This window comes from Pecten maximus, chromosome 2, assembly GCF_902652985.1.
Source record: "Pecten maximus chromosome 2, xPecMax1.1, whole genome shotgun sequence".
Taxonomy (NCBI): Eukaryota; Metazoa; Mollusca; class Bivalvia; order Pectinida; family Pectinidae; genus Pecten; species Pecten maximus.
The window spans coordinates 10,742,193-10,766,216 of record NC_047016.1 but is presented as its reverse complement, the minus strand read 5'-3'; the positions used below and the strand labels follow the sequence as shown (position 1 = coordinate 10,766,216).

The window sequence follows — 24,024 nt, the reverse complement described above, 5'->3', positions numbered from 1 at the left end:
CTTAAAAAATAATAATTTAATAAATCACTGTAAATAACTCTTTTCACGCCCATGCAATTTCTCCAACAGACCAAGACAATGTTATCGTCATTTCTGACGGAATGTATAGATCTACCAATTATGAATAGGCGGAGGAATGTCTTATTTCTATTTCTACAGTGATACTGTTGTGGAATTGAGTGGTGTAACATGTCAGGAATGAGTTATCATATCTGTATGACGATGTTGTCAGACAGAACAGCAACGACAGGAATCAACGTCTGTATTGCTCCGAGGTCTAACCGATAACTGAGGGCTAAAACATAGGTAATATAAAGGCACGAGGCCTTCCGGAGGATAACTACCCGGAATCCTCAGAACCGTACGTAAAATACAATGCTGTTCCACAACATTACACTCGTTAGACTACAATGTAGTATAGTCAAAGATAGATTATGGCTTAATATGCTAAACACATACAGTGTATGCCTGATATTATATGTTGGAATGAAACGTTTGCTACTACTTCATTCTAAATAAACCATGCATGTTCATGTGTAGCGATGATAACCACTTACCACGTGCACTCCTAAATCTGTCAATATTTTTTTAAAAATCGGTTCATAGTGGTTATGAGAGACACGGGCTTAAATTAGTACTACATTTTCAACTTCCGTCTACTTTCGTATTAGATACGAGTAACACGTGTGTTTTATAATATTATCTGGAGACGAAATGAAGAGAACTGGCGACATTCTTCTAGAGTCAGAACCGTTTGTACACGTCTTATCACATAAAGAGACAGGCAAAAGATGTGACTCGTGTTTCACAAGGTAATACGTTCAGTCTACACCGAGTCTGCCACTATGTTTATGTTTAGGCCCTACATTTCATTTTATAAACCGCCATACATTATGTAGACAATGTTCAGCGTACCTTGGTTTATAATTGTTCAAATTAAAACTATCCAGCAAACATAAATTACCGCTTCAATGTGGTTGTATACATCGTAAAATAGACGCTTTCTCTCAAATCAAGATATTGTTATGCCAAGGGACATAACTCATCTTTCGCTATGATGTATATTTACAGTGGTGATGATCTGAAGAGGTGTACCGTGTGTAAGGTGGTACGATATTGTAATTCAGCTTGCCAGGTAAGTATCACCTACTTAATTAGTTTTTATTGAATAAATAATATGTGTTGAAATAACAAATGTACAAAAGGTACACTGTATATCGTGTCTTTGGCTTTACTTGTATCAGAGACCTATATACTAGTAGGTCTCTGCTTGTATAAAACAAAACCTGTATAATCAGGTCAGATTAACCTGTTCATTCTTTATACATGTACCTTATGTTAACCAAAGTTTCTTCTGGTCCTACTGTGCTAAACACTTAACATATGATGTACATGTACTTTTTATATACAGGTTGTATAGAAGGCCACTGACCAGGTTTCAAAACAATCATAATTTGGGTAATAGATTAAATGGTGTATCTTAATATCTGACGGTTACTGAAAATTCTTGATAAATTATCTACAAAAAGTTATGTGAATGCCAAATCCGGAACTTACAGTATACATACATATGGGTGGTTCTCACTATAAATTATCAGTTATGTAAAATTTGTTACAGAAAGTGGACTGGACCTCACACAAAGGGGAATGTCGATGTCTAAAGAGAGTTTTTCCGGATGTGCCACTGGACAGTGTACGCTTGATGTTAAAACTCATCCTCAAACAAAAGGTGTGATTTGACAACAGACATCATGGATATAGTCATGTGATCAACTACAATAATTCAACTACATATGTTATAAAGTTATATTGTAGTACACACTGTTTCCAATACATACAGTTGAGTGTAAGCTAACCTTTACACCCTAGTGCACTCCTAGTGCACTACGTTTAAACTAGTAGTGCACTACATTTAAACTAGTAGTGCACTACGTCCAGTCAGGTGTGACCACAAATTCCCCTATACAGATAATGGACAGTGCCACTGGACACCTGTTAGATATATGTAGTTGTTACATATACAGACCTGTGTAAATTGACTGCCTTATATCTGTCATCCTGACGAGGTACGGACAAAAGCCCCCCCCCCCGGACATTAGCCCTCTCGGACATTAGCCCCTAGGACAAACCCTTCACACTAATCAAAAAGTGGACAAAAGCCCCTTCATAAAAAAAAATGATATTTATTTTTCTGTTGATTTTTAATTGCTACATATACACATGTCATCAGTGGCTTCGGCAAAAGCCCCTCCATAAAAAAATTGATATTTATTTTTTATGATTTTTAATTGCTACATATACATATGTCATCAGTGGCTTCGGCAATGTAAACAACCGGTTCCAACAACAACTACTTGAACTGTTACATAAATAATAAGCTGTTACACAATATTTGCAGTATATTAGGAAGTCAAAAATTATGTGTAATCAGTGACAATTTGTTCATTGTGGAGAGCTTTCCTGATTTTTTTTTCTTACTTAATAACATAAAGTTTGAAAGAATAAATTATGATGTTTAACCACAGACATATAATGCTACACTGACATTGAACTAAGGACCTTCATTTTCCACACAATTATTCTCCAAATTTCAGAGATAAAAACAACAATATATATATATAGTTTCTGTTTTTCAAAAGTACAGATTCATATAAAGTATACCAGCTAAATTCATAAAGAAGGGGCTTTTGTCCAGGGGGGCTAATGTCCGGGAGGGCTTTCGTCCGGAGGGGCTTTTGTCCTAGGGGCTAATGTCCGGGGGGGCTAATCTCTGGGGGGGCTTTTGTCCTACACTCCATCCTGACTTTACCAGGTACATCTAAATGTTGATAAAATTTTATCTAATATTAACTCAAAATAAAATTGGCTGCGGTTCTTATATGATATATTGCATAAGAGGAATTAAACTCTATCACTTGGATTTGCAGTGGGATTTTTATCATTTTTTTTTTTTTTTTAAGATTTCATTATAGTGTAAAATTAAGGTTTATCTTCATGATTTCAAGCTTTTCATTTATTTTTTTAGATGTAATTAATAATACATTTTATATTAATGATTAATTCTACCTTAGGCCTTGATGACTGTTTGTAGATTTTTTTCTCTCAAGTACACTGGATATGTACATATACTTTAATATTTATTATTTCATCAGACAAAAATATTTTTAAATTCAATGTACACTGTATTGTTACTTAACTAATATCTGTTAATTCAGCCATGAAATCATTTCATAGTACATAATCAAGATTCAGAAGTTTCGTATCTTCTCATGTATGTTCTGTAAGAGACAATATCTACACAACAAGTTATGTACATGGGCCTGTATGTATAATTGGTACTCTCAGGACATGCCTGTTGTCATGGCCACCTGGGCCCCATGCCCCAAACCCCACCTCACCATCACCTTATGGACCTCCATAACCATCTTAAGGTGTGCCTGTTTTAACACCTGGCTATAGTTTTGTCAAGTCCCCAATTATCCCCCCAGGGGTCCATTTATAGCATGCTCTGCCAGGCTTCCTCTGCCTTACCTACCTGTAATTAGCATCTAACACTACCCATACATAATGTCTACCAGTGGATGTTGGTTTTTTTTAAATAGAGTTTTTCAAAAAATAATTATTTTTATTACATTTTCTCACATAAAGATATTCATCAATATCTTTTATATGCGATTTTCTTTAATTACCAGAGTAAAATCCCCATCCGTATACATTTTAAGGTAAAGAACATTTCTTAATGCAATAGGGAAACACTTAAATGCTGATCAAAATATATCCCAAAATTTTGTTTTTAAACAATATTGCAAAAAACGTGAACTGTAAAAAAAAACTTTGGCTTAAGGTCCACATGATCTACATGTGTATGTACTATATTTGTTAGCAGGTAACTGTATAGAAGAAATTACAAATACAAGTGTTGTATGACAAGTACAGCTCCAGATACATGGACATGTATGTGTGTTATATAAGCTTAAAACTGTTGCCCTCCCCTTCCCCAAGTTTGCCAGTATGTATATTTCATAACAAAAATGGCATTAATTGTTCCCTCAGGCCATTATCTCATTCTGTGTTACCTGTAACTGAAACATGTACCTGGAATCAGATCCAATATATGTTAGGTCTTCAAAGTATTAGATACCTGCACACGGGTACATGTACAGAAATTTCAACTATTTCAGTAAAGGAAAATGGAAGATGTATTTCAAGTGACATATACCTTTTATAAACTTAAAATTTTGAAATGTAGAACTGTTATGATCACTTAATTACCAGTGCATTCAAATAATCTCTTTATTTACATGTTAAATCAAGGTTTAATTAATTTCTTTATGTGTTCAGGTTTCTGACTTTAAGCATTGGATGTGTAACACATATAATGTACAACATATATATGCCATAATGGGCTGAATAAGGTTTTAATACCACATCAAAAATGAAATTATGAATACACTGTATGTCGCTTAATTTAATCTGAAATTAAACTTCAATATAAATTAAATGTATCAAATTGACGATAATTGTTTTCAAATGTTTTATTATATACTTTCATGTGATTAAAACAAAAAAAACTGGAATTAAACGTGAAATATGTAACTGATCAATCGATACCAAATATAAAGTACCAAAAGACAAATGAAACTTGGCTTGAACAATTTAACTTTAGGTTAAAGGATTTATAAAGTAAATCTTAGTTACAGTGTATAATTAACAAGAATAGAAAGGTTGAAATATAACATCAAACTAAACTTCCAAAACCTTTTTAATAACTCTTTTAATATAGCTGTTAGATAGTATATACAGTACAGGTAAAAATCACAGGTAGCCTTGGGTACTGCCCATTACCTGAATGGGGGTTTTGCTGTTCATCACCTCTTTGGGTGTAGCGCACTACTAGATTACCTGTAATTTAAATGTAGTGCACTACTAGTTTAAACGTAGTGCACTAGGTGTAAAGGTTAGCATACACTCAACTGTAACCACATACATTGTAGTATTGAGATTTATCTGTTTAGGACAGAAATATTATGTCAAAACTGTCACATTAGGCTTAAAGTAAACCATTCATCAGTTCCATCAAAACTTGAAATTTAAACTCGTGAACCTATAGGTTCAAAATATATGGGGAAATCATTTTTGTGAATTTGACAAAACTGATAATTTTTTATGTCAATCTACATGCAGTTGCACATCTAAAGAAAAGATGTTGAGTTTTTTGTTTTTTTGTTGTTTTTTTTTCTGTCTGGGATATCGATTGTCAGTGAAATTAAAAAATATACATGCATATACATGTATAATATAGATTTTGCAACAATATATATCAAAACATTTATTGAATTTGTACCCTCTATTTTTAGGCAGGTGACAATGGAAAATTTGTCAGAAATGATATTGGCTGGAGAAACTTCTCAAATTTCCAATCACGTAAGTAATATATGTTAATATAGTATTATTTTAACCACAGTTTCATGTCAACAAGGGTCAAATTTGTGTTTACATTTTGTGATATTTAATTAGCACACACAATACCACTATAATTCACAAAGTACAGTGTAAAATAGATACAATAGCTTTATTGATTATATCATAATGCCAAGATGAAAAAGTATCAGATTTCTTTCAGTAATTGTTATTTTAATTTGAGTCACATGTTTTTTTTTTTCAGACTCTGATAAAATCATGTCTGACCAACAGAGAATGGAACAGCTTTCTAAGATTGCTTTTACCTTGGAAAAACTTCTCGGAGACTCCAAACTTCCTCCTGCAGATGAGTTGCTGGAAATATTTGGGAAGGTAATTGATAGTACTGTATAAATAGTATCCAGCTACTTTTGTGATGGTGATATAAATATGACGTGACACTGGTCATCGGAACACCTGGTCATATTCGCCTAAATTGTTCCCTTGAAGCAATCTTATGTAAATATAAAAAAAAAATGTTAGTTTTTTTTGTTTTTGTTTTTTTTTTGAATTCTTTATTTTGTTCATATGTTACCCACCTTTAGTCAATATTGATTTAAGAATGAAACTTTTATTTACCTCAGTTTATCTTTTTTTATGGTGATATCTAAATCACTTATTGTGTATATTTGAAGATAAAAATTTGTAGATGTTTAATACAGTTATAATTCAGCTGGTATATGTTTGTCTGCTATGATTTGCAGATGGTGATAAACAGCTTCACAGTATGTGATGGAGAACTGCAGCCAGTTGGAGTGGCCATCTACCTGAGGTAGGATCTATTGTGATACACAATGAAGTAAAGCATGTCTCATATACAAAACATTGTGGTTATCTGACTTAGGCATATCTATAAACAGGTTATAAACTACAGCTGAATCAACTTCTACACATAGTAGCCATATCAACTTCTCTCAGAGTAGCCGAATCGACTTGTATGCTACTTTCCACCTCAATGTACATTGATTATACTGTAGACAAAAAAGACTACTTAATTTACTAATAATCTTTTACACTAAAGTCTCTGTGTACATTGTTGATTAAATGGTCATTTGTCTGATGAAGGTGCATAGTGATGTCACGAAATTGTCATACACAAATCATACACTGGTGATATACCAAAGTCTATTACTGGTCATTTGTCTGATGAAGATGACAGTGTAGTCAAGGAATTGTCACTCAAATAATACGCTGGTGATATACCAAAGTCTATTTCTGGTCATTTGTCTGATGAAGATGACAGTGTAGTTAAGGAATTGTCACTCAAATCATACACTGGTGATATTACTCCAACAATTAAGAGGTTTTACATGTACAGGGTGAGATACTTTTGACAGGCACCGTGTCACAGTCGGCTAAATCATATCCGATAGAAAAAGGGCCGGCCAGCGGCCTCTTATGTTATAGGAGTATGGTGATACACAGGCAAAATGTCTTCATGTCAATTCAGGTCAAATTCAGGTCAATTTCAGATCAAGATTTCCATGTCAAATTGAGCTGAAAAGAGCAGATTAGTCAATTCATGTCAAGAAATTGACCTGAATTTGACCCGAAAATGACCTGAATTAAACCTGAAATCAACCTGAATTTGAGGCGACTATATTTGGGATCTTATCTTTTCTCTTCTTTTCTGAACAACTTTCTTCTTCCTAATGTCTCCCTTGACAATGCCTCACTTTTGGCCTATACTTGAGCGTTCACCCCTCGTGAGGAAGGCTTTGGGTTCAGTCCCCTGGCCAAGACATACCAGAGTCTTTAAAAATGGTAGTTGCTACTCCTGCTTAGTGCTCAGCATATTAGGAGTAGGGACGACTGGTTCACCCGTTGTCAGTATAATGTGACCGGATGGGGTGTCCTGCTGGGTGTCTTCGGCAGTATGCTTCAGTGAGGTACATGTAGCACTATAAATCGGCAAAAGTTTCGGCCTATCACAAGGAGACTTAACACGAACATACCGCAGCCTCCCAAAAATACACATACTGCACTCACCATACGCATGCATGTACATGTCGCACGCACGGGAGGCCTGTCCTTAAATGACCTTAGCTGTTAATAGGACATTAAACAAAATAAACCAAACCAAACCAAACTTGAATTTGACTTGAAAAAAAATTTCAGGTCAAATTCAGGTCGATTTCAGGTCAATATTTTTTCAGGTCAAATTGACCTCAAGACATTTTGCCTGTGTATATACCAATGTACACGTATATTCACATTCATACTTACCAACCTGAAGAAAATATTTCCTAATATATAAGTTAACACTGTGTAATGAAATCAGAATACTTTATTAAAACTTTAAAACAAATGTTATACATTACAAGTGTGTAGTATGACAATTAATGATTAGAGACAAAGCATAATGATTATGATATTAAACCCTAATTACCCTACAAAAACACCAAATATATTCCCTATATTCCCATTAGTTCAATATACAAATGAAGTATGTGCCAAGAAAAAGGTGTACAATTTTCATCAGGTGAAACAAATAATGAACAGCTGGTTACTTATAAACAGAGTTAGCAGTAAGTTATAATGATGTATTATGATGTCAGTCGTTGTTGTATAACAAGTATACAGATATATTATCTTAAACTAAAAGTATAAAATATATACCTGTACATTAACGATCAATCAAATAGCACATGTTGGTTGATTATGTGAACAGGTACAAAATGTTTGTACATTAAGCATTATACTTGATTAATAATAATAATTGGTACAGGTATACATGCTTCGTACATGGCTCCTTTTCACCCTCATCACATAGAGAAAATCATTGGTCACACATGATATCTCATATGTCTATTAAAGTTCTATAATTTGACAATGTCAGTGTAGCTAGTGCACTATTTAAAATTCTACCTCTGTAATGACCTGCATGTTCAGCTTGTTAAGTCCATATAACCTATAGCTTTTTTTTTTTATGTAGCAATTTATTATTTGGCTACTAGCAATTCTGTTATGAATGAGTTCTCTGATTATCAAGGTCATACATGCATGTACATGAGGTCAAAAGCCACACATGCACTGTTTTCAGTACAATTTTGTTCAATAGATTGCAGGGGTAATGTAAGAGATTGACATTCACCTCAGTCTGAACTACATATATACATCCCTCTTTCTTAGGTAATTTGTACACACATTTTAATTTTGCATTAACATGATTTATCATTTCTTAGTCCTTCCTTGCTCGATCACAGTTGCGAGCCTAATGCCGTTGCTACATTCCAAGGGACCAAGCTGACAGTGCGGGCCACTCAGGACATACCAGATCCATCCCCAACCAATGTGAGTGTTTCAGGGTGAAGTGATAATATCATCCCCACCTCATATGATCCTTAGTAAAAGTATTGGGAGATCCAAGCTAGAGTTTAAGGGTAATTAAGTTATTCAGTGATTCATAACCCTCCCAATTGGTGTGTTAGGGGGGTATTGATTTATAACCCTCCCAGTCAGTGTGTTAGGGGTATTGATTTATAACCTTCCCAGTCAGTGTGTTAGGGGTATTGATTTATAACCCTCCCAGTCAGTGTGTTAGGGATATTGATTTATAACCCTCCCAGTCAGTGTGTTAGGGGTATTGATTTATAACCCTCCCAGTCAGTGTGTTAGGGATATTGATTTATAACCCTCCCAGTCAGTGTGTTAGGGATATTGATTTATAACCCTCCCTGTCAGTGTGTTAGGGGTATTGATTTATAACTCTCCCAGTCAGTGTGTTAGGGATATTGATTTATAACCCTCCCAGTCAGTGTGTTAGGGATATTGATTTATAACCCTCCCAGTCAGTGTGTTAGGGATATTGATTTATAACCCTCCTTGTCAGTGTGTTAGGGGTATTGATTTATAACCCAGTCAGTGTGTTAGGGGTATTGATTTATAACCCTCCCTGTCAGTGTGTTAGGGGTATTGATTAATAAGCCTCCCTGTCGGTGTGTTAGGGGTATTGATTTATAACCCTCCCTGTCAGTGTGTTAGGGATATTGATTTATAACCCTCCCTGTCAGTGTGTTAGGGATATTGGTTTATAACCCTCCCAGTCAGTGTGTTAGGGATATTGATTTATAACCCTCCCAGTCAGTGTGTTAGGGGTATTGATTTATAACCCTCCCAGTCAGTGTGTTAGGGATATTGATTTATAACCCTCCCAGTCAGTGTGTTAGGGATATTGATTTATAACCCTCCCATTCAGTGTGTTAGGGATATTGATTTATAACCCTCCCAGTCAGTGTGTTAGGGGTATTGATTTATAACCCTCCCAGTCAGTGTGTTAGGGATATTGATTTATAACCCTCCCAGTCAGTGTGTTAGGGGTATTGATTTATAACCCTCCCAGTCAGTGTGTTAGGGATTTTCATTCATAATCATCCCAGTCTGTGTATTGGGAGTATTTTGTCCTTGGTAGTAAGTGAAAAATGCATTTGTATTATATAAATGAAAGCAAACATGAATTCATGTAAGAATGCTAGTTGTAATATAACATTGAATCAATATTGATTCCATATATAATCATTCCCACAAGTTAATCATTGATGTATTTCAACACTTGCTGCAGATTTATATAAGCTATGTGGACCAGCTGGATACAATAGCTGAAAGAAGGAGACAGCTGTGGGAGCAGTATTACTTTAGCTGTCAGTGTGCCAGATGTAAGGACAATAGTCTGGTAGGTAACATATCTTACTTAAGATTTACTGCTATTCACAGGTAATGAAAACTCGGGGTACGGATTGATATCAGAATCAACAGTTAGTACCCCATAATTAAGAAGTGGTTGATACCATAAGACAAACCAATTGGAGTCCTTGTTTATTTATGAAAATAATTACAGTAGATTTTAAGATAAACATTTCCAAATTGTGCCAGAACTAATCTGAAATACAATGCAAAAATTAAAAAAAAGGTTTGTTGTATTCTGTACATGGCTGCTGCTACCAGTGGACAGTTTAGCACAAATTGTTTAATTTAAGTTATCTAGAATTAGAAGTCCTTGATACCATTTGATTACAGAGTTTTGGTGTTCTGTAACCATTGAAGCATGCTTATCTTATCGCCAGATAAATAACTAGTGAATTAATCTCTCGTGATTTAATTAGTCTGAGTTAGGTGCTTGTCGTTTGACAATAATTATTTGTGAGCAGTACTTATCACCACCACCGGCTCGGTATTTTAGAGGACAGATGTTTTCGTTCTGAAAGCACTTTTATCCTAGTTTGTGAATTTATTTGCTTACTGTGTGAATGATCGTGGTATTGAGCTTGTCAGTTCATACACGCTGACCTCGTCATCATCTGGCATAGTAATGGCCATGAGGCCCTTGGGACTGTAGGCTAAGCCTGTTGGACGCTTTATACCATTCACCCGACCCAGTAACATGCCACAGTATAGGCCTACCTCAGAGAAGACCACAACTCTGTCATTACCAGAGTCAGCTACATACACTAGGCCATTCTTGTCACAAGCAATACCCTTTGGGTACCTTAGCTGTCCTCCTGCAGTACCATACCCTCCAAACTTGTATAGATAGTTACCTAGCCTGTCAAAGACTTTCACCTCATGATGACCTGAATCTGACACTAGGATGTTGCCATACAGGTTTGTTGTTAGGTAAGAAGGGTTTTCCAATTTGGCTGACGTATTTCCATGAGAACCAAAACGTATATCCTTTTCACCATTTGCTGAAATGATAGATACACATTCATAAATAATATCTGATATAGCAAATTGATCGTCGTCTAATGTGGTAATTCCAAAAGGGAAAGCATCTCCGGCAATGTAGATTTCCTTCATGAGAATCCCATCTTCTGATACTAATTTCACACACTTTGATTCCTCATCAGTGAGGGCATATGCCTTGCCATCAGCAGTGGTAGTCACACATCTCGGTACACAGCTAGGCAGTCCTATGATCTTAACTGTATGTCCATAGTTACCAAACATTTGGAGTCGTCCGTTACCATTTTCAGCAACAAGCAGTCGACCCTCTTTGTCAAAGGTAGCACTGAAAGGAAGACTGAGCTGTCCACGTCCAGCACCCGAAGTGTTTACTTTATACACGAGCTTTACTGCAGGAACACACTCAGAATTAGAAGAGGCCTCATCACAATACCTCTGTGGATCATACGTGTTTGTAACTGGTGGTAGATCAGGACTATTTGAGTCTTCACTGCGCTGATCAAATAATATCGGTTGACTTTTGTGTAGGGGGTTTCGCGATCTTCCAAATTGATGGCCATGACTGGTAGAGGATGCCACTCTGGGTGTAATACCTGGACCAGAGGACGATTTTCCTGTTTGCTGTTTAACCTGCCCACTTGTCGATCGTGTAATAAGCCTATGTCGTGATGATGCTCTTTGACGTCCTTGCATATCATTAGGTACTAGACTGAGTTTGCCTATAGATACACTTCCGTTAGGAACGAACTCCAGAGATTCCGGGGATTTCAGGAATTTTGATTTGTATTGCTTTGTAATGTTGATTTCATGAACTTCACTTAGAATGTCTGTGTAGTTCTCAAGAACATTGTCAATGTCTTCAACCTTCAGAATACCATCCAATCGAGACTGCAAACTTTTAAACTGTTCCAGATGTGTCTTGCACTGCTGTTTACGTCTGTAAACATCATCAGATTGTCTTTGGTAGGCTTCATCTAGTTCACATAAAAGCTTTACTTCTGCACCGAAGATTTTGTTGACAAGTTTTCGAGAACTCTTTTTCATTTGCAGTTTTGTTTCCTCATATTTTCCCTTGATTCGACCTTCAAGACAAGTAAGATTAAATAGTATGTCTTGCAGAATCCATATTTGATCATGTATATGTTTGATACAATGTTTCAGCTCATTTCTTTTCGAGTTCAATGTTACTGTCATATCGGTGACAATGTGTTCACCATGATCACCAAGGAGACACTTTACACATATTCCATATTTACAGTTCTCACAGAAGAATTTGATTTCCTCCATTTTGTGATGTTGGCAACATGTCGTTTTTGAAGAGTTAACAGTGAGGTCTTTAGTTATTGGCACCATGATGTGTGATCTTAAGACAGAATTTTGATTGTGACGAGAGCCACAATGAATACAGAAATATTTACAACAATCGACACAGAAGGATTCGGCTGTCTTGAGGGGGACTTTTTCCCCGCACATGTCACATGTTGGAGTAGTGCCACCTTTCCTTTCATTTGATGATCTCCACACTTCTTTGAATTCAGTAATACGGAAGTCTTTTGGAAACCCTTGCACCCCATTCGTTGGCATTGTCGTTGATTTTCTGCAGGTTGGACAGGGAAATGATTTATGAGACTGATGACTGCGAAGTGTAAGGCTGTTGTGGCCGTTTGATATATGTGAGGTCTGTACGTGCTTCTCCAGGCACGACTCGCAGAACGAGTGGAGGCAAGGTAGAGCTCTGGGGGAAGTCTGATCTCCTAGACAGATCGCACAGCGTGTTAGGTCTGACGGGCAACGACTGGCCATCTCCAGAAATAATTACTCGGTCAATAATTAGGCTTCCTTAGTGTGAATAATTGATAAGGAAAGTTATTATTCAGCGGAACAATTGTAAAATGTTTCTGTACTATAGGCCTTCATTGATCTTGGTGATAATCATTGCTGTTTTATTAAGATTACCTTCTTTTTCTGCTGTTATATATATATCCATCGTAAGTCTTCTCCAGACAGACTTGTATTGATGTCCTGTTGTCACTATTTACTGCGCGCTTACACATAGACGCGAACCTCACGACAGTCCTTAAGATGCATGATTACTTCAGTGTTTTCGTTACGTTTTGGTTACTCAAAAGCACACGCTGATACTTAGTATTGAATCATATATAAATCATGTGTTGAATTCACAAAAATGTACTTTAAATCCTGAAAGTGTTGTTCTTCAATAAGATAAAGTAGTTTTGTTCTGGAATCGTAGAGTTTCCGTCCAAGTTTTCCACATGGCAGTATAACAGTATATGGACTCTCTGTTGCTACAGGCCTACACGATACATACAACATATGGTGTCACTACAGCTGTAAATATCTATGGTACTGATACTGTGATGAGGGACTTTGTGTGCGGGACATGTAACATGTGGTGTCACTCTAGTTAAACAGTTTGATTTCCAATACACGATATGGAGACGTACCACTGCTAGGGACGTGTAGTCATAAATAAGTAAATCGGATGTAAGAAATCCGGTTAAACAGTTTTGCTTACGTAAAAACGTTTAGTGCATAAAAAACTTAATTGAATGTTAAATATTAATTACAATGTAAACTATATTTTGTAAGGACTTCAGAAGAATGTCGAAATAAAACATATTTCACATATTTGATACTGGACTATGTAACAGTTTTTAGTGTAGAACATAATTACAGAGAATAGGCCAGGTAGGCGTTTACATACGTTTTGAACATGGGTAAATGTATACAATTTCAAGTATTAAACATTAGATTATGATATTACATTATGTATTTTATATGCATAATTTCATACAGTTTTGAGATTAAAGGATTAATTAAGTCATAACAAGTTTCACTATTTGAGGATTATCTTGGTAGTTAACTATTTGTCACTTATAAATGTATATGCTTATCTATGTCAATATAAGTCAGTTCTAAATAAGTTTCCTGGAACATGCTGAACTTTTTATTGATATTACAAGAGTACTCCATGCAGAGATTGATAGACCTCAATTGAAAGACGACAAAGTTCAGTTCATTTTTCAATCTGCCTTTATTAAGTTTGGGAAAACAACACACATATAACAAAACAGTTAGGTTTACCTCTACATCTTAGACTGCTGGTATACCTGTATTTGGAGGCCCCGAGGGAAATTCCTATATCCTCTCTAAAATACAATAATTTGTATATTGATCAGTGAGTGGGCATTGCGCATATCATACTATCTTATAGTTATTTAATTAATTAATTAGTTAATGGCTTTTTATTTTGATAATGACCTTTAACATAAATAATGAATTTCATGTATTGGTAAATCAATACGTGCAGCCCGTGACTGATATGTATTCTGGACCTGTTCAGACCCTCAATCAACAGATGGTCTCTATCAACATGTGATCACCAAATATTGATTATGCACGGGAGATAATTTGTTTCAAAGTTTATATGTTCCTGTTAACGCTCCGTAACCTTAAAACTGGTGTGCTTGTTAAAGATGTTAAGTGTATATTTTGGGAAACTTGAAACATTGTTCACGGAAATGGAGGTTAAAATCACTTTAGCCTTATACTTTAACCTTATACCCAATGTGGAATGCGTAAAAAGGTCAGATGTCAATGGTTACAATGGGTTGTAATACAATGTAGCATCTGAAAAAAACACGTTAGACCTGTTGATATGTCTACTATACGATTAATTACTTGTATTTATTTTCCTTGGTTGTACTAGTATATTTTGTCTTTATGAAGAACCTTAAAAACGGACGGGTTACATGTAATATCTTTTTTGGTTCCTATAACATTTTATCAATTGGAGCTAAAGATATAGGTAATTCATTTAGCAGAAAAAATAATCATTTTGAGCTCGTGTTAATTCACTTAGATTTTTTTGTGATCATGTATTATCGTCTCCCTTAGTGTGACTGAGTTTTGGAGAGTTGTGGGGAGTGATGCCTTTTAAGGTATAAACAGCTTGCTATCAGTATATGTTGTTAGTCTGGGTGCTGGCCGACAGCTGGAGCTTTAGTATATAACTATATCTACAATGTGATGTTAGAGTGACGGCTGTTCACCATCACATGCACATTATTTTATGAATGAGTATGGTTGTTAATTACAAAATATCAGAGCAATTAGGATATGCAAATCCAGTGGTTTTGTGGGTCAAATTCAGCTAATGAAAAGGTTTTTTATAGAACAGAGCAATTACTACCTATTCTTTATGTATCTACTGGTGTACACCAATATTTGTATAGAGTATGAAGTACCAAAGAGAAAGTATTATTTTTAGAAATATTGCATTATCAGGCACTAGTAAGTAAAAACTTCAAGAAAGCAGAAGATTCTGCTGAAGTTAGACATGCTAGATCAGATACTACTTCTTCATATTATTATTATCCACACTTCTATAACATATTAATATGGAGGTAATTCGAAGGATTTCACCAGGAACAAAATATTGAGTGCATTTTAGCTCGGTATAAAAGTTTAATAACTCCAGTTTCCAGTGCAGACATTAGGTGACTAAAAGAGATAGGTGATTGCTGAACTTTTCTTAACGAAACTACGGGATCAAATAGCAACGCCGTTATCGACAGGGATATGAATTACACATGGCGGCTATTGCATGTTATATAGTACAAATCAATTAGCACAAACAGTGATCGTGTATTTAATTGGATAACTTTGAAACACGTGTACAAATAAGGACACTGATGATACGGCAAAGTGTTTATCATAAATACTGATATCTGTCTCCCGAGCAGACGTTTGTAGATGTAATATATTTATCAGTGGAAGTAGAATTGATACAGAGAACTGTACCTTGTCAATCGTGCCCTGATATTACCTTCACACTGTTTACAGATAGAAAACACAGCTGTCACCGTTAATCATAAGTCAAACCCCTAGTCTGCGTAACAGCTGGTACCTATTGATCAGTACGAATGTGCTGGTCAGGTCCAATATACCTCTAGGATATTACAGGCATAATTATTTATAACAAACAGTGTTTTGCATACAAGTGGAATACCTCTAGGATATCATAGCTATAATTATTATGTAGCATACAAGTGGAATACCTCTAGGATATCATAGCTATAATTATTATGTAGCATACAAGTGGAATACCTCTAGGATATCATAGCTATAATTATTATGTAGCATACAAGTGGAATACCTCTAGGATATTATAGCTTTAATTATTTACAGTGTGTAGCATACAAGTGGAATACCTCTAGGATATCATAGCTATAATTATTATGTAGCATACAAGTGGAATACCTCTAGGATATTATAGCTTTAATTATTTACAGTGTGTAGCATACAAGTAGAATACCTCTAGGATATTATAGCTATAATTATTATGTAGCATACAAGTGGAATACCTCTAGGATATTATAGCTATAATTATTTACAGTGTGTAGCATACAAGTGGAATAGCTCTAGGATATTATAGCTATAATTATTTACAAACAGTGTGAATCAGATGTGTGGAATATCTCTTTTTATAACAAACAGCGTGTAACATACAGATATTATACTTCTAAGATATAACAGTTATAATTGTTTACAACAACAAGTGTGTATCATACAGGAATTATACCCCAATGTTATCATATTTATTTTATAACAAACAGCGTGTAACATACAGATATTATACTTCTAAGATATAACAGTTATAATTGTTTACAACAACAAGTGTGTATCATACAGGAATTGTACCCCAATGTTATCATATTTATTATATAACAAACATGTTTGTAGCATACAGGGACATATATCGTAATATACCTGTTTAAACACCAAAAACATCTATAGAATTGTCCCGTTATGAAATATTGAAGGCCTTTTCATTTGCAAAATCAGATTTTTTAAATAGCGTCATTATACAATTTTATTAAAAGTGTCTGTTCAGATTAAACAATAACATATTTGGTGTTATACGTAATTTGTAAATGTTTCAAAATGAATACGTACACTTGTAACTAAAATGTATTCAATTTTCCGTATTAGTGATAAAGTTTGTTGGGGTTTTTTTTGGTTTTTTTTTTTTGTTGTTTTTTTTTCATTTTCCATTACATCATTCATTGCAGCATTTCATTTACATAATGCTGCATGTAGTTTCAACAAAAAATTCTATGAATTATTGAAATTATTGTGTTTAGACGAGAATAGATCGGGCACTTTCCCACTTTTGTCGGGTCTTTCGATCCATATTGGTTGGAAGATTGTAGACCGAATATAGATCTAAACTTCTATATTTCTTAATAAAGGTTTTACAAGTTTCCCAATTTCGAATGTGTTTGTATTGTCTTTGTAGAGATATGTATTTCTTAATCAAAATAATTTATAGTTAAGAACCATTGGTAGTTTGTTATCTGTGACACCAAGTTTGAAGTAGGAAAGAGTCAGGTTTTCTTCCTAGCCATATACTATAACATTGATAAAGAGAGTTAATAAGACTTGTCCATAATGATTGACTATGTGGACAATTCCAAAGGAGATGGCATATTGTTTCTGGTGCTCCACTACAAAAACTGCACTCCCAGTGTTCTTTCATTTTCAAAAGCATTGCTTTAGTAAAAATACTATGGGTGATGCTATACTGGAGATTTTTTTTGTTCTCCCATCTTTTTGCATAAAGATGTATCTTACAAGCTATGTCAATTCTCATGAATTTAACCGGCCATTTTGCGAGCTTAGAAAGAAGCTTTTAATAAAAAAAATATCTTGATATTTCTTCAATACTTTTGGCTTGATTTAAGTTGTGTACAATATTTTCAATATTTTGTCAGTGGTCATTGACAAATCTCTACCAGCCTCTTGGAATGGCTATTGACTATTAATGTTCATGGAATTATTGTGAACTTGATATTTTTGCATGAATTGTTGATATGTCAAAACATTCCGCTTCCATCAACAAGGTCCTTTACATAGTATATACAATGTATCAGCATCACACAATATCTATAAAACAGTTCGTCTATTTAATAAAGTAATATTTAGTTTATAGAAGTACGAGTGAAATGATATGTAAAAAATGCAGAGCTATGTTATATTATTAAAAGTATTTCAATATATGATTGGTTATAAACCTCTTTTACAGGATGGTGAGATGTTAAGTGTGAGGTGTCAGAGGGATAGCTGCCAGGGTTATCATCGCAGACAGGAAGGTAAACATGTTTTCATTGAAATATTGTTAACTTTATATTAATGTATATATATATATTTATTTATTTATGTGATTAATTAAATTTATTTCTATATAGTTATCTATTCATTTACTGTCTACATGTATGTATTTGTGTTCAACTTAACGATGCATGAAAGTATAATGAATGTGGAGAGAGATGAATGACGCGAGAAAGCCCTCCTGCGAGAGGACAATGATTGTAATGTATAAATTATGTCTTGTCTGAAAAAAAACATGTTTCTTCAATCATTGTTTCCCATACAGTCAGTGTGCACCGTTTATTATCTGCGTGCGTTTTTAAATGATTGTTTCGGCTGCGTGTTTTTTTTTTAAACGATTGTTTCGGTTGCGTGAGTTTTTAAATGATTGTTTCGGTGTTGATTTTATTTTGAAGGCAAGGCAAAGATACATTATAATATTCACTTTGAAATACAGTGAAGTGCATCCATACTTATAACTGCAAAAGTTAGTTATTAATTTGTTACAAGTCACCTATATGTTGTGTACGGTGTATCAAATCACAATAAGATGTATAAAGATATGTATTTTATTTAGTAGTTATACATGAAATCCTGCGCCATTGCATGGAGACAAAAGTGAGACGTTACCACAGATACATATACTTGCAACTAGTCATACCTTAATGGTGGCTAAATGTCACATTTTCATTAGACCTGTTTAATTTTATCACAGATGAATTCGGAAAGTGTAAAGATTGCAGTTATCAGGGCAACACCATCAGGAAAGAAGACGTAGAGCTATTCGATGCAGCTTGTCTGGAATGTTTGAGGAACATCAAGGAAAGTAGTAAGAATGGTAAATATCATTTCATACAAAATATCAATCATATTAGTTCACAGATAAGATTTTCCACCTTCGGTATGTCCGGTCAGGATAACCTCTCATTATAATAATAATTTGAATCAATTTCGGAGCATATTTTAGATTACCATTTCATTAATAATATTATATGCGCTTTTGTTGATTTCCCCAAGATCCTGTAAAGGTTCTTCAGTTATGCAAACAATGTGAAGAAGAACAGAAGCAGTTTTTCACGGACCATAATATCCACTGTATCCATTTACTGGTCAAGGCCTTTGATGCTGGGATTGATTGTGGTCAGTGGGAGGCTGCCCTACTGTATGGCTCACGTGTTCAGGAATCTTACAGGTAAATGAACATGGATTTTTGCATGGATGTCATGCAAATCATTATATTTTAAAGAATGCCTATACAATTCGAATTATTATGATTATTATTTACTTTAATATGTGCTCATTATGGTATTACTATGCAGTACAAGTGACGCGAGACTTGAAGAGGAAATAATAAGTTGTTTTAAAAAAAAATTTTGTTATACATGTACTTATTTTTATTTACAATGTATTTTACCCACAGAAGATTTTACCCTCCAAACAGTCCCCATGTTGGAATTGAGCTCATGAAGGTTGGGAAGATTCAGTTATACCTGGAGCAGTGTCAGCAGGCCTTGATAACGCTACAACAGGTAGGTAGGTGTAAGTAGGCCTTGATAACGCTACAACAGGTACGCATGTGTCAGCAGACCTTGATAACTCTACAACAGGTACGCATGTGTCAGCAGACCTTGATAACTCGACAACAGGTAGGTAGGTGTCAGCAGGCCTTGATAACGCTACAACAGGTACGCATGTGTCAGCAGACCTTGATAACTCGACAACAGGTAGGTAGGTGTCAGCAGGCCTTGATAACTCTACAACAGGTAGGTAGGTGTCAGCAGACCTTGATAACTCTACAACAGGTACGCATGTGTCAGCAGACCTTGATAACTCTACAACAGGTAGGTAGGTGTAAGTAGGCCTTGATAACTCTACAACAGGTACACATGTGTCAGCAGACCTTGATAACTCTACAACAGGTACGTAGGTGTCAGTAGGCCTTGATAACTCTACAACAGGTACGCATGTGTCAGCAGACCTTGATAACTCTACAACAGGTACGTAGGTGTCAGCAGACCTTGATAACTCTACAACAGGTACGCATGTGTCAGCAGACCTTGATAACTCTACAACAGGTACGCATGTATCAGCAGACCTTGGTAACTCTACAACAGGTACGTAGGTGTCAGCAGACCTTGATAACGCTACAACAGGTACGCATGTGTCAGCAGGCATTGATAACTCTACAACAGGCACGTAGGTGTCAGCAGACCTTGGTAATTCTACAACAGGTACGTAGGTGTCAGCAGACCTTGGTAATTCTACAACAGGTACGTAGGTGTCAGCATACCTTGATAACTCTACAACAGGTACGTAGGTGTCAGCAGACCTTGATAACTCTACAACAGGTACGCATGTGTCAGCAGACCTTGATAACTCTACAACAGGTACGCATGTGTCAGCAGACCTTGATAACTCTACAACAGGTACGTAGGTGTCAGCAGACCTTGATAACGCTACAACAGGTACGCATGTGTCAGTAGGCCTTGATAACTCTACAGCAGGTACGTAGCTGTCAGCAGACCTTCGTAATTCTACAACAGGTACGTAGGTGTCAGCATACCTTGATAACTCTACAACAGGTACGCATGTGTCAGCATACCTTGATAACTCTACAACAGGTACACATGTGTCAGCAGACCTTGATAACTCTACAACAGGTACGTAGGTGTCAGTAGGCCTTGATAACTCTACAACAGGTACGCATGTGTCAGCAGACCTTGATAACTCTACAACAGGTACGTAGGTGTCAGCAGACCTTGATAACTCTACAACAGGTACGCATGTGTCAGCAGACCTTGATAACTCTACAACAGGTACGCATGTATCAGCAGACCTTGGTAACTCTACAACAGGTACGTAGGTGTCAGCAGACCTTGATAACGCTACAACAGGTACGCATGTGTCAGCAGGCATTGATAACTCTACAACAGGCACGTAGGTGTCAGCAGACCTTGGTAATTCTACAACAGGTACGTAGGTGTCAGCAGACCTTGGTAATTCTACAACAGGTACGTAGGTGTCAGCATACCTTGATAACTCTACAACAGGTACGTAGGTGTCAGCAGACCTTGATAACTCTACAACAGGTACGCATGTGTCAGCAGACCTTGATAACTCTACAACAGGTACGCATGTGTCAGCAGACCTTGATAACTCTACAACAGGTACGTAGGTGTCAGCAGACCTTGATAACGCTACAACAGGTACGCATGTGTCAGTAGGCCTTGATAACTCTACAGCAGGTACGTAGCTGTCAGCAGACCTTGGTAATTCTACAACAGGTACGTAGGTGTCAGCATACCTTGATAACTCTACAACAGGTACGCATGTGTCAGCATACCTTGATAACTCTACAACAGGTACGCATGTGTCAGCATACCTTGATAACTCTACAACAGGTACGTAGGTGTCAGCAGACCTTGATAACTCTACAACAAGTACGTAGGTGTCAGCAGACCTTGATAACTCTACAACAGGTACGCATGTGTCAGCAGACCTTGATAACTCTACAACAGGCACGTAGGTATCAGCAGACCTTGATAACTCTACAACAGGTACGCATATGTCAGCAGACCTTGATAACTCTACAACAGGCACGTAGGTGTCAGCAGACCTTGATAACTCTACAACAGGTACGCATGTGTCAGCAGACCTTGATAACTCTACAACAGGCACGTAGGTGTCAGCAGACCTTGGTAACTCTACAACAAGTACGTAGGTGTCAGCAGACCTAGGTAACTCTACAGCAGGTACGTAGGTGTCAGCAGGCCTTGATACCTCTACAACTAGTACGTAGGTGTCAGCAGACCTTGATAACTCTACAACAGGTACGTAGGTGTCAGCAGGCCTTGGTAACTATAACAGGTACGTAGGTGTCAGCAGACCTTGATAACTCTACAACAAGTACGTAGGTGTCAGCAGACCTTGATAACTCTACAACAGGTACGTAGGTGTCAGCAGGCCTTGGTAACTGCAACAAGTACGTTGGTGTCTGCAGGCCTTGATACCTCTACAACAGGTACGTAGGTGTCAGCAGCACTTGGTAACTATACGACAGGTACGTAGGTGTCATCAGGCCTTGATAACTACAGCAGGTACGTAGGTGTCAGCAGAACTTGGTAACTATACGACAGGTACGTAGGTGGAATGTTACGTAGGTTCTTGATCAGTTAGATATGCAGCAGTATCAGCATGTTCGTCATTTTAAAAAGATTTATGCTTGCTTTGCTTTCAATGAAACATCACATGTTATAAGGTATGGATTTATGAGTGGATTAAATTTTGAATTCTAGGCAATAAAATAAAATTATTAACGTTCTTTACCCTTCGAAATTTTTCCTTGTAGGCAGAGAAAATTCTATCGATAACACACGGCAGATCTCACTCCCTGTATGAAGATTTGGATGGTCTCATACACCAGTGCACCGAGGAAATGAGAGTCAGGAGGCAGATTTCAATACAAGACTAGAACATGTCCGTGCCCCAGTTTTCGTCCATAGCATCACATTAAACATGTTTAAATGATTTTTTATAAAGGTTCAAAATTCATTTACAAAAAATATTTGCAATGAAATTGTTGGAAGATTATATTTTTAAAACTTCGATAAGGAAGCTATTGTAATAAATAGTTGTACAATGTAATGTGTTTATGTTTTTAATAATCTTCATTTTTATACTCCCTTCATGAATGACTTTACATCGGACCTAGTTTGTGAATGAAGGATGTCATACTCCTTTGAACTATCGGAGGGACGTGAATATTTACAGTGCTAACCAACCACATGACGCCCACGCCTCTTCAATACACGTTTTGTGTGAAACTTACCTGGAATCTAATATTGTGTTCGGGAAAGTCGTTCCCAATTGAGCGAAGGCTGAATGAAGAAACTAAATAAATTCAGATTGCGAGAGGGAGATAAAAAGTAGGGGTGCAAGACAGAGGGAGGGAGAGATTAGGAAAAAGAGAGAGAAGTAGAGAAAAAACACTAAAAACTGGATAGATTGAGTGGTGATAGATGAAAAGTGGGGGTGTTAACTTGTACTGAGAGAGAGACAGACAGACAGACAGTCAGACAGACAGACAGACAGATACAGAGAGAGACAGAGACAGACAGACAGAGAGAGACAGAGACAGACAGACAGAGAGAGTCAGAAAGAGGGGCTACACTAAGGAGTGTGTCACAAAAATATATTTCTTGTAAGCGTTCATTCTTTTGTTTTTTCTAAAAATGTCATATATCCTATGTCGTATTTTTCCATATTTGCTGATGGTTTTTCCTTTTTTCCTTGTCATCATAGTGCTTCATTTTTATTTATTTTTTTATTTTTTTTTTTATTATGCATTCAAAATTTTTCAAATATTTGAGTTATTTCATGAATCATGAACACGGTCATCTGATCTATTATGTCGAGCGTTCAGTTTCCGTGTTGGTCATATCAACTCTTATCACTTCCACTGATTGTCAATACAATCTAAAGGTTTCTCAATTTCAATTTTTAGCTAAAAATAGTTCGGTTTCCGTGTTGGTTGCATCAAATTGGGCTTCCTTGTAATACTATCTACATCAACCCGGATGCGATCCTTTTCTCTTGTTGGTTTCGGATATTGTATAATTCCTGAAATGTGAATGAATGTTATAAATCGGTTCCACCCTTCATAAGAAATTGTACATGACATGCGGGGTAACAGCATACCTCGGAGAGGTT

General features: G+C 36.1%; 2 protein-coding genes across 5 annotated transcripts; one reads left to right on the top strand and one right to left on the bottom strand.

Annotated features, from left to right (window-relative positions):
• Positions 1-642: 642 nt before the first annotated feature.
• On the top strand, positions 643-22,956 carry LOC117317287 (histone-lysine N-methyltransferase SMYD3-like). 4 transcript variants are annotated; one of them, XM_033872047.1, is made up of 13 exons: positions 643-812; positions 1,072-1,135; positions 1,619-1,729; positions 5,358-5,424; positions 5,666-5,793; positions 6,165-6,232; positions 8,646-8,754; positions 10,022-10,132; positions 18,251-18,317; positions 19,031-19,153; positions 19,333-19,507; positions 19,739-19,844; positions 22,664-22,956. In XM_033872047.1, the coding sequence occupies exons 1-13, from the start codon at positions 715-717 to the stop codon at positions 22,784-22,786; spliced, it is 1,350 nt and encodes a 449-aa protein (XP_033727938.1). In that variant the 5' UTR covers positions 643-714; the 3' UTR covers positions 22,787-22,956. The 4 variants fall into 4 exon arrangements, with proteins under 4 accessions (XP_033727938.1, XP_033727949.1, XP_033727960.1 ...); XM_033872058.1 differs by having other exon boundaries at positions 644-812; positions 19,031-19,144; positions 19,736-19,844; XM_033872069.1 differs by having other exon boundaries at positions 644-812; positions 19,736-19,848.
• On the bottom strand, positions 7,733-12,524 carry LOC117317276 (E3 ubiquitin-protein ligase TRIM71-like). The gene has a single exon (XM_033872025.1). The coding sequence runs from the start codon at positions 12,493-12,495 to the stop codon at positions 10,696-10,698; it is 1,800 nt and encodes a 599-aa protein (XP_033727916.1). The 5' UTR covers positions 12,496-12,524; the 3' UTR covers positions 7,733-10,695.
• Positions 22,957-24,024: the final 1,068 nt, after the last annotated feature.

Excerpts from the sequence above, each read along its gene's own strand:
- LOC117317287 (XM_033872036.1), top strand. The coding sequence starts at position 715 with ATGAAGAGAACTGGCGACATTCTTCTAGAGTCAGAACCGTTTGTACAC. Across the intron at positions 6,233-8,645 it reads GGAGTGGCCATCTACCTGAG|TCCTTCCTTGCTCGATCACA; the intron begins GTAGGATCTATT and ends ATCATTTCTTAG. Across the intron at positions 19,508-19,735 it reads CGTGTTCAGGAATCTTACAG|AAGATTTTACCCTCCAAACA; the intron begins GTAAATGAACAT and ends TTTTACCCACAG.
- LOC117317276 (XM_033872025.1), bottom strand. The coding sequence starts at position 12,495 with ATGGTGCCAATAACTAAAGACCTCACTGTTAACTCTTCAAAAACGACA.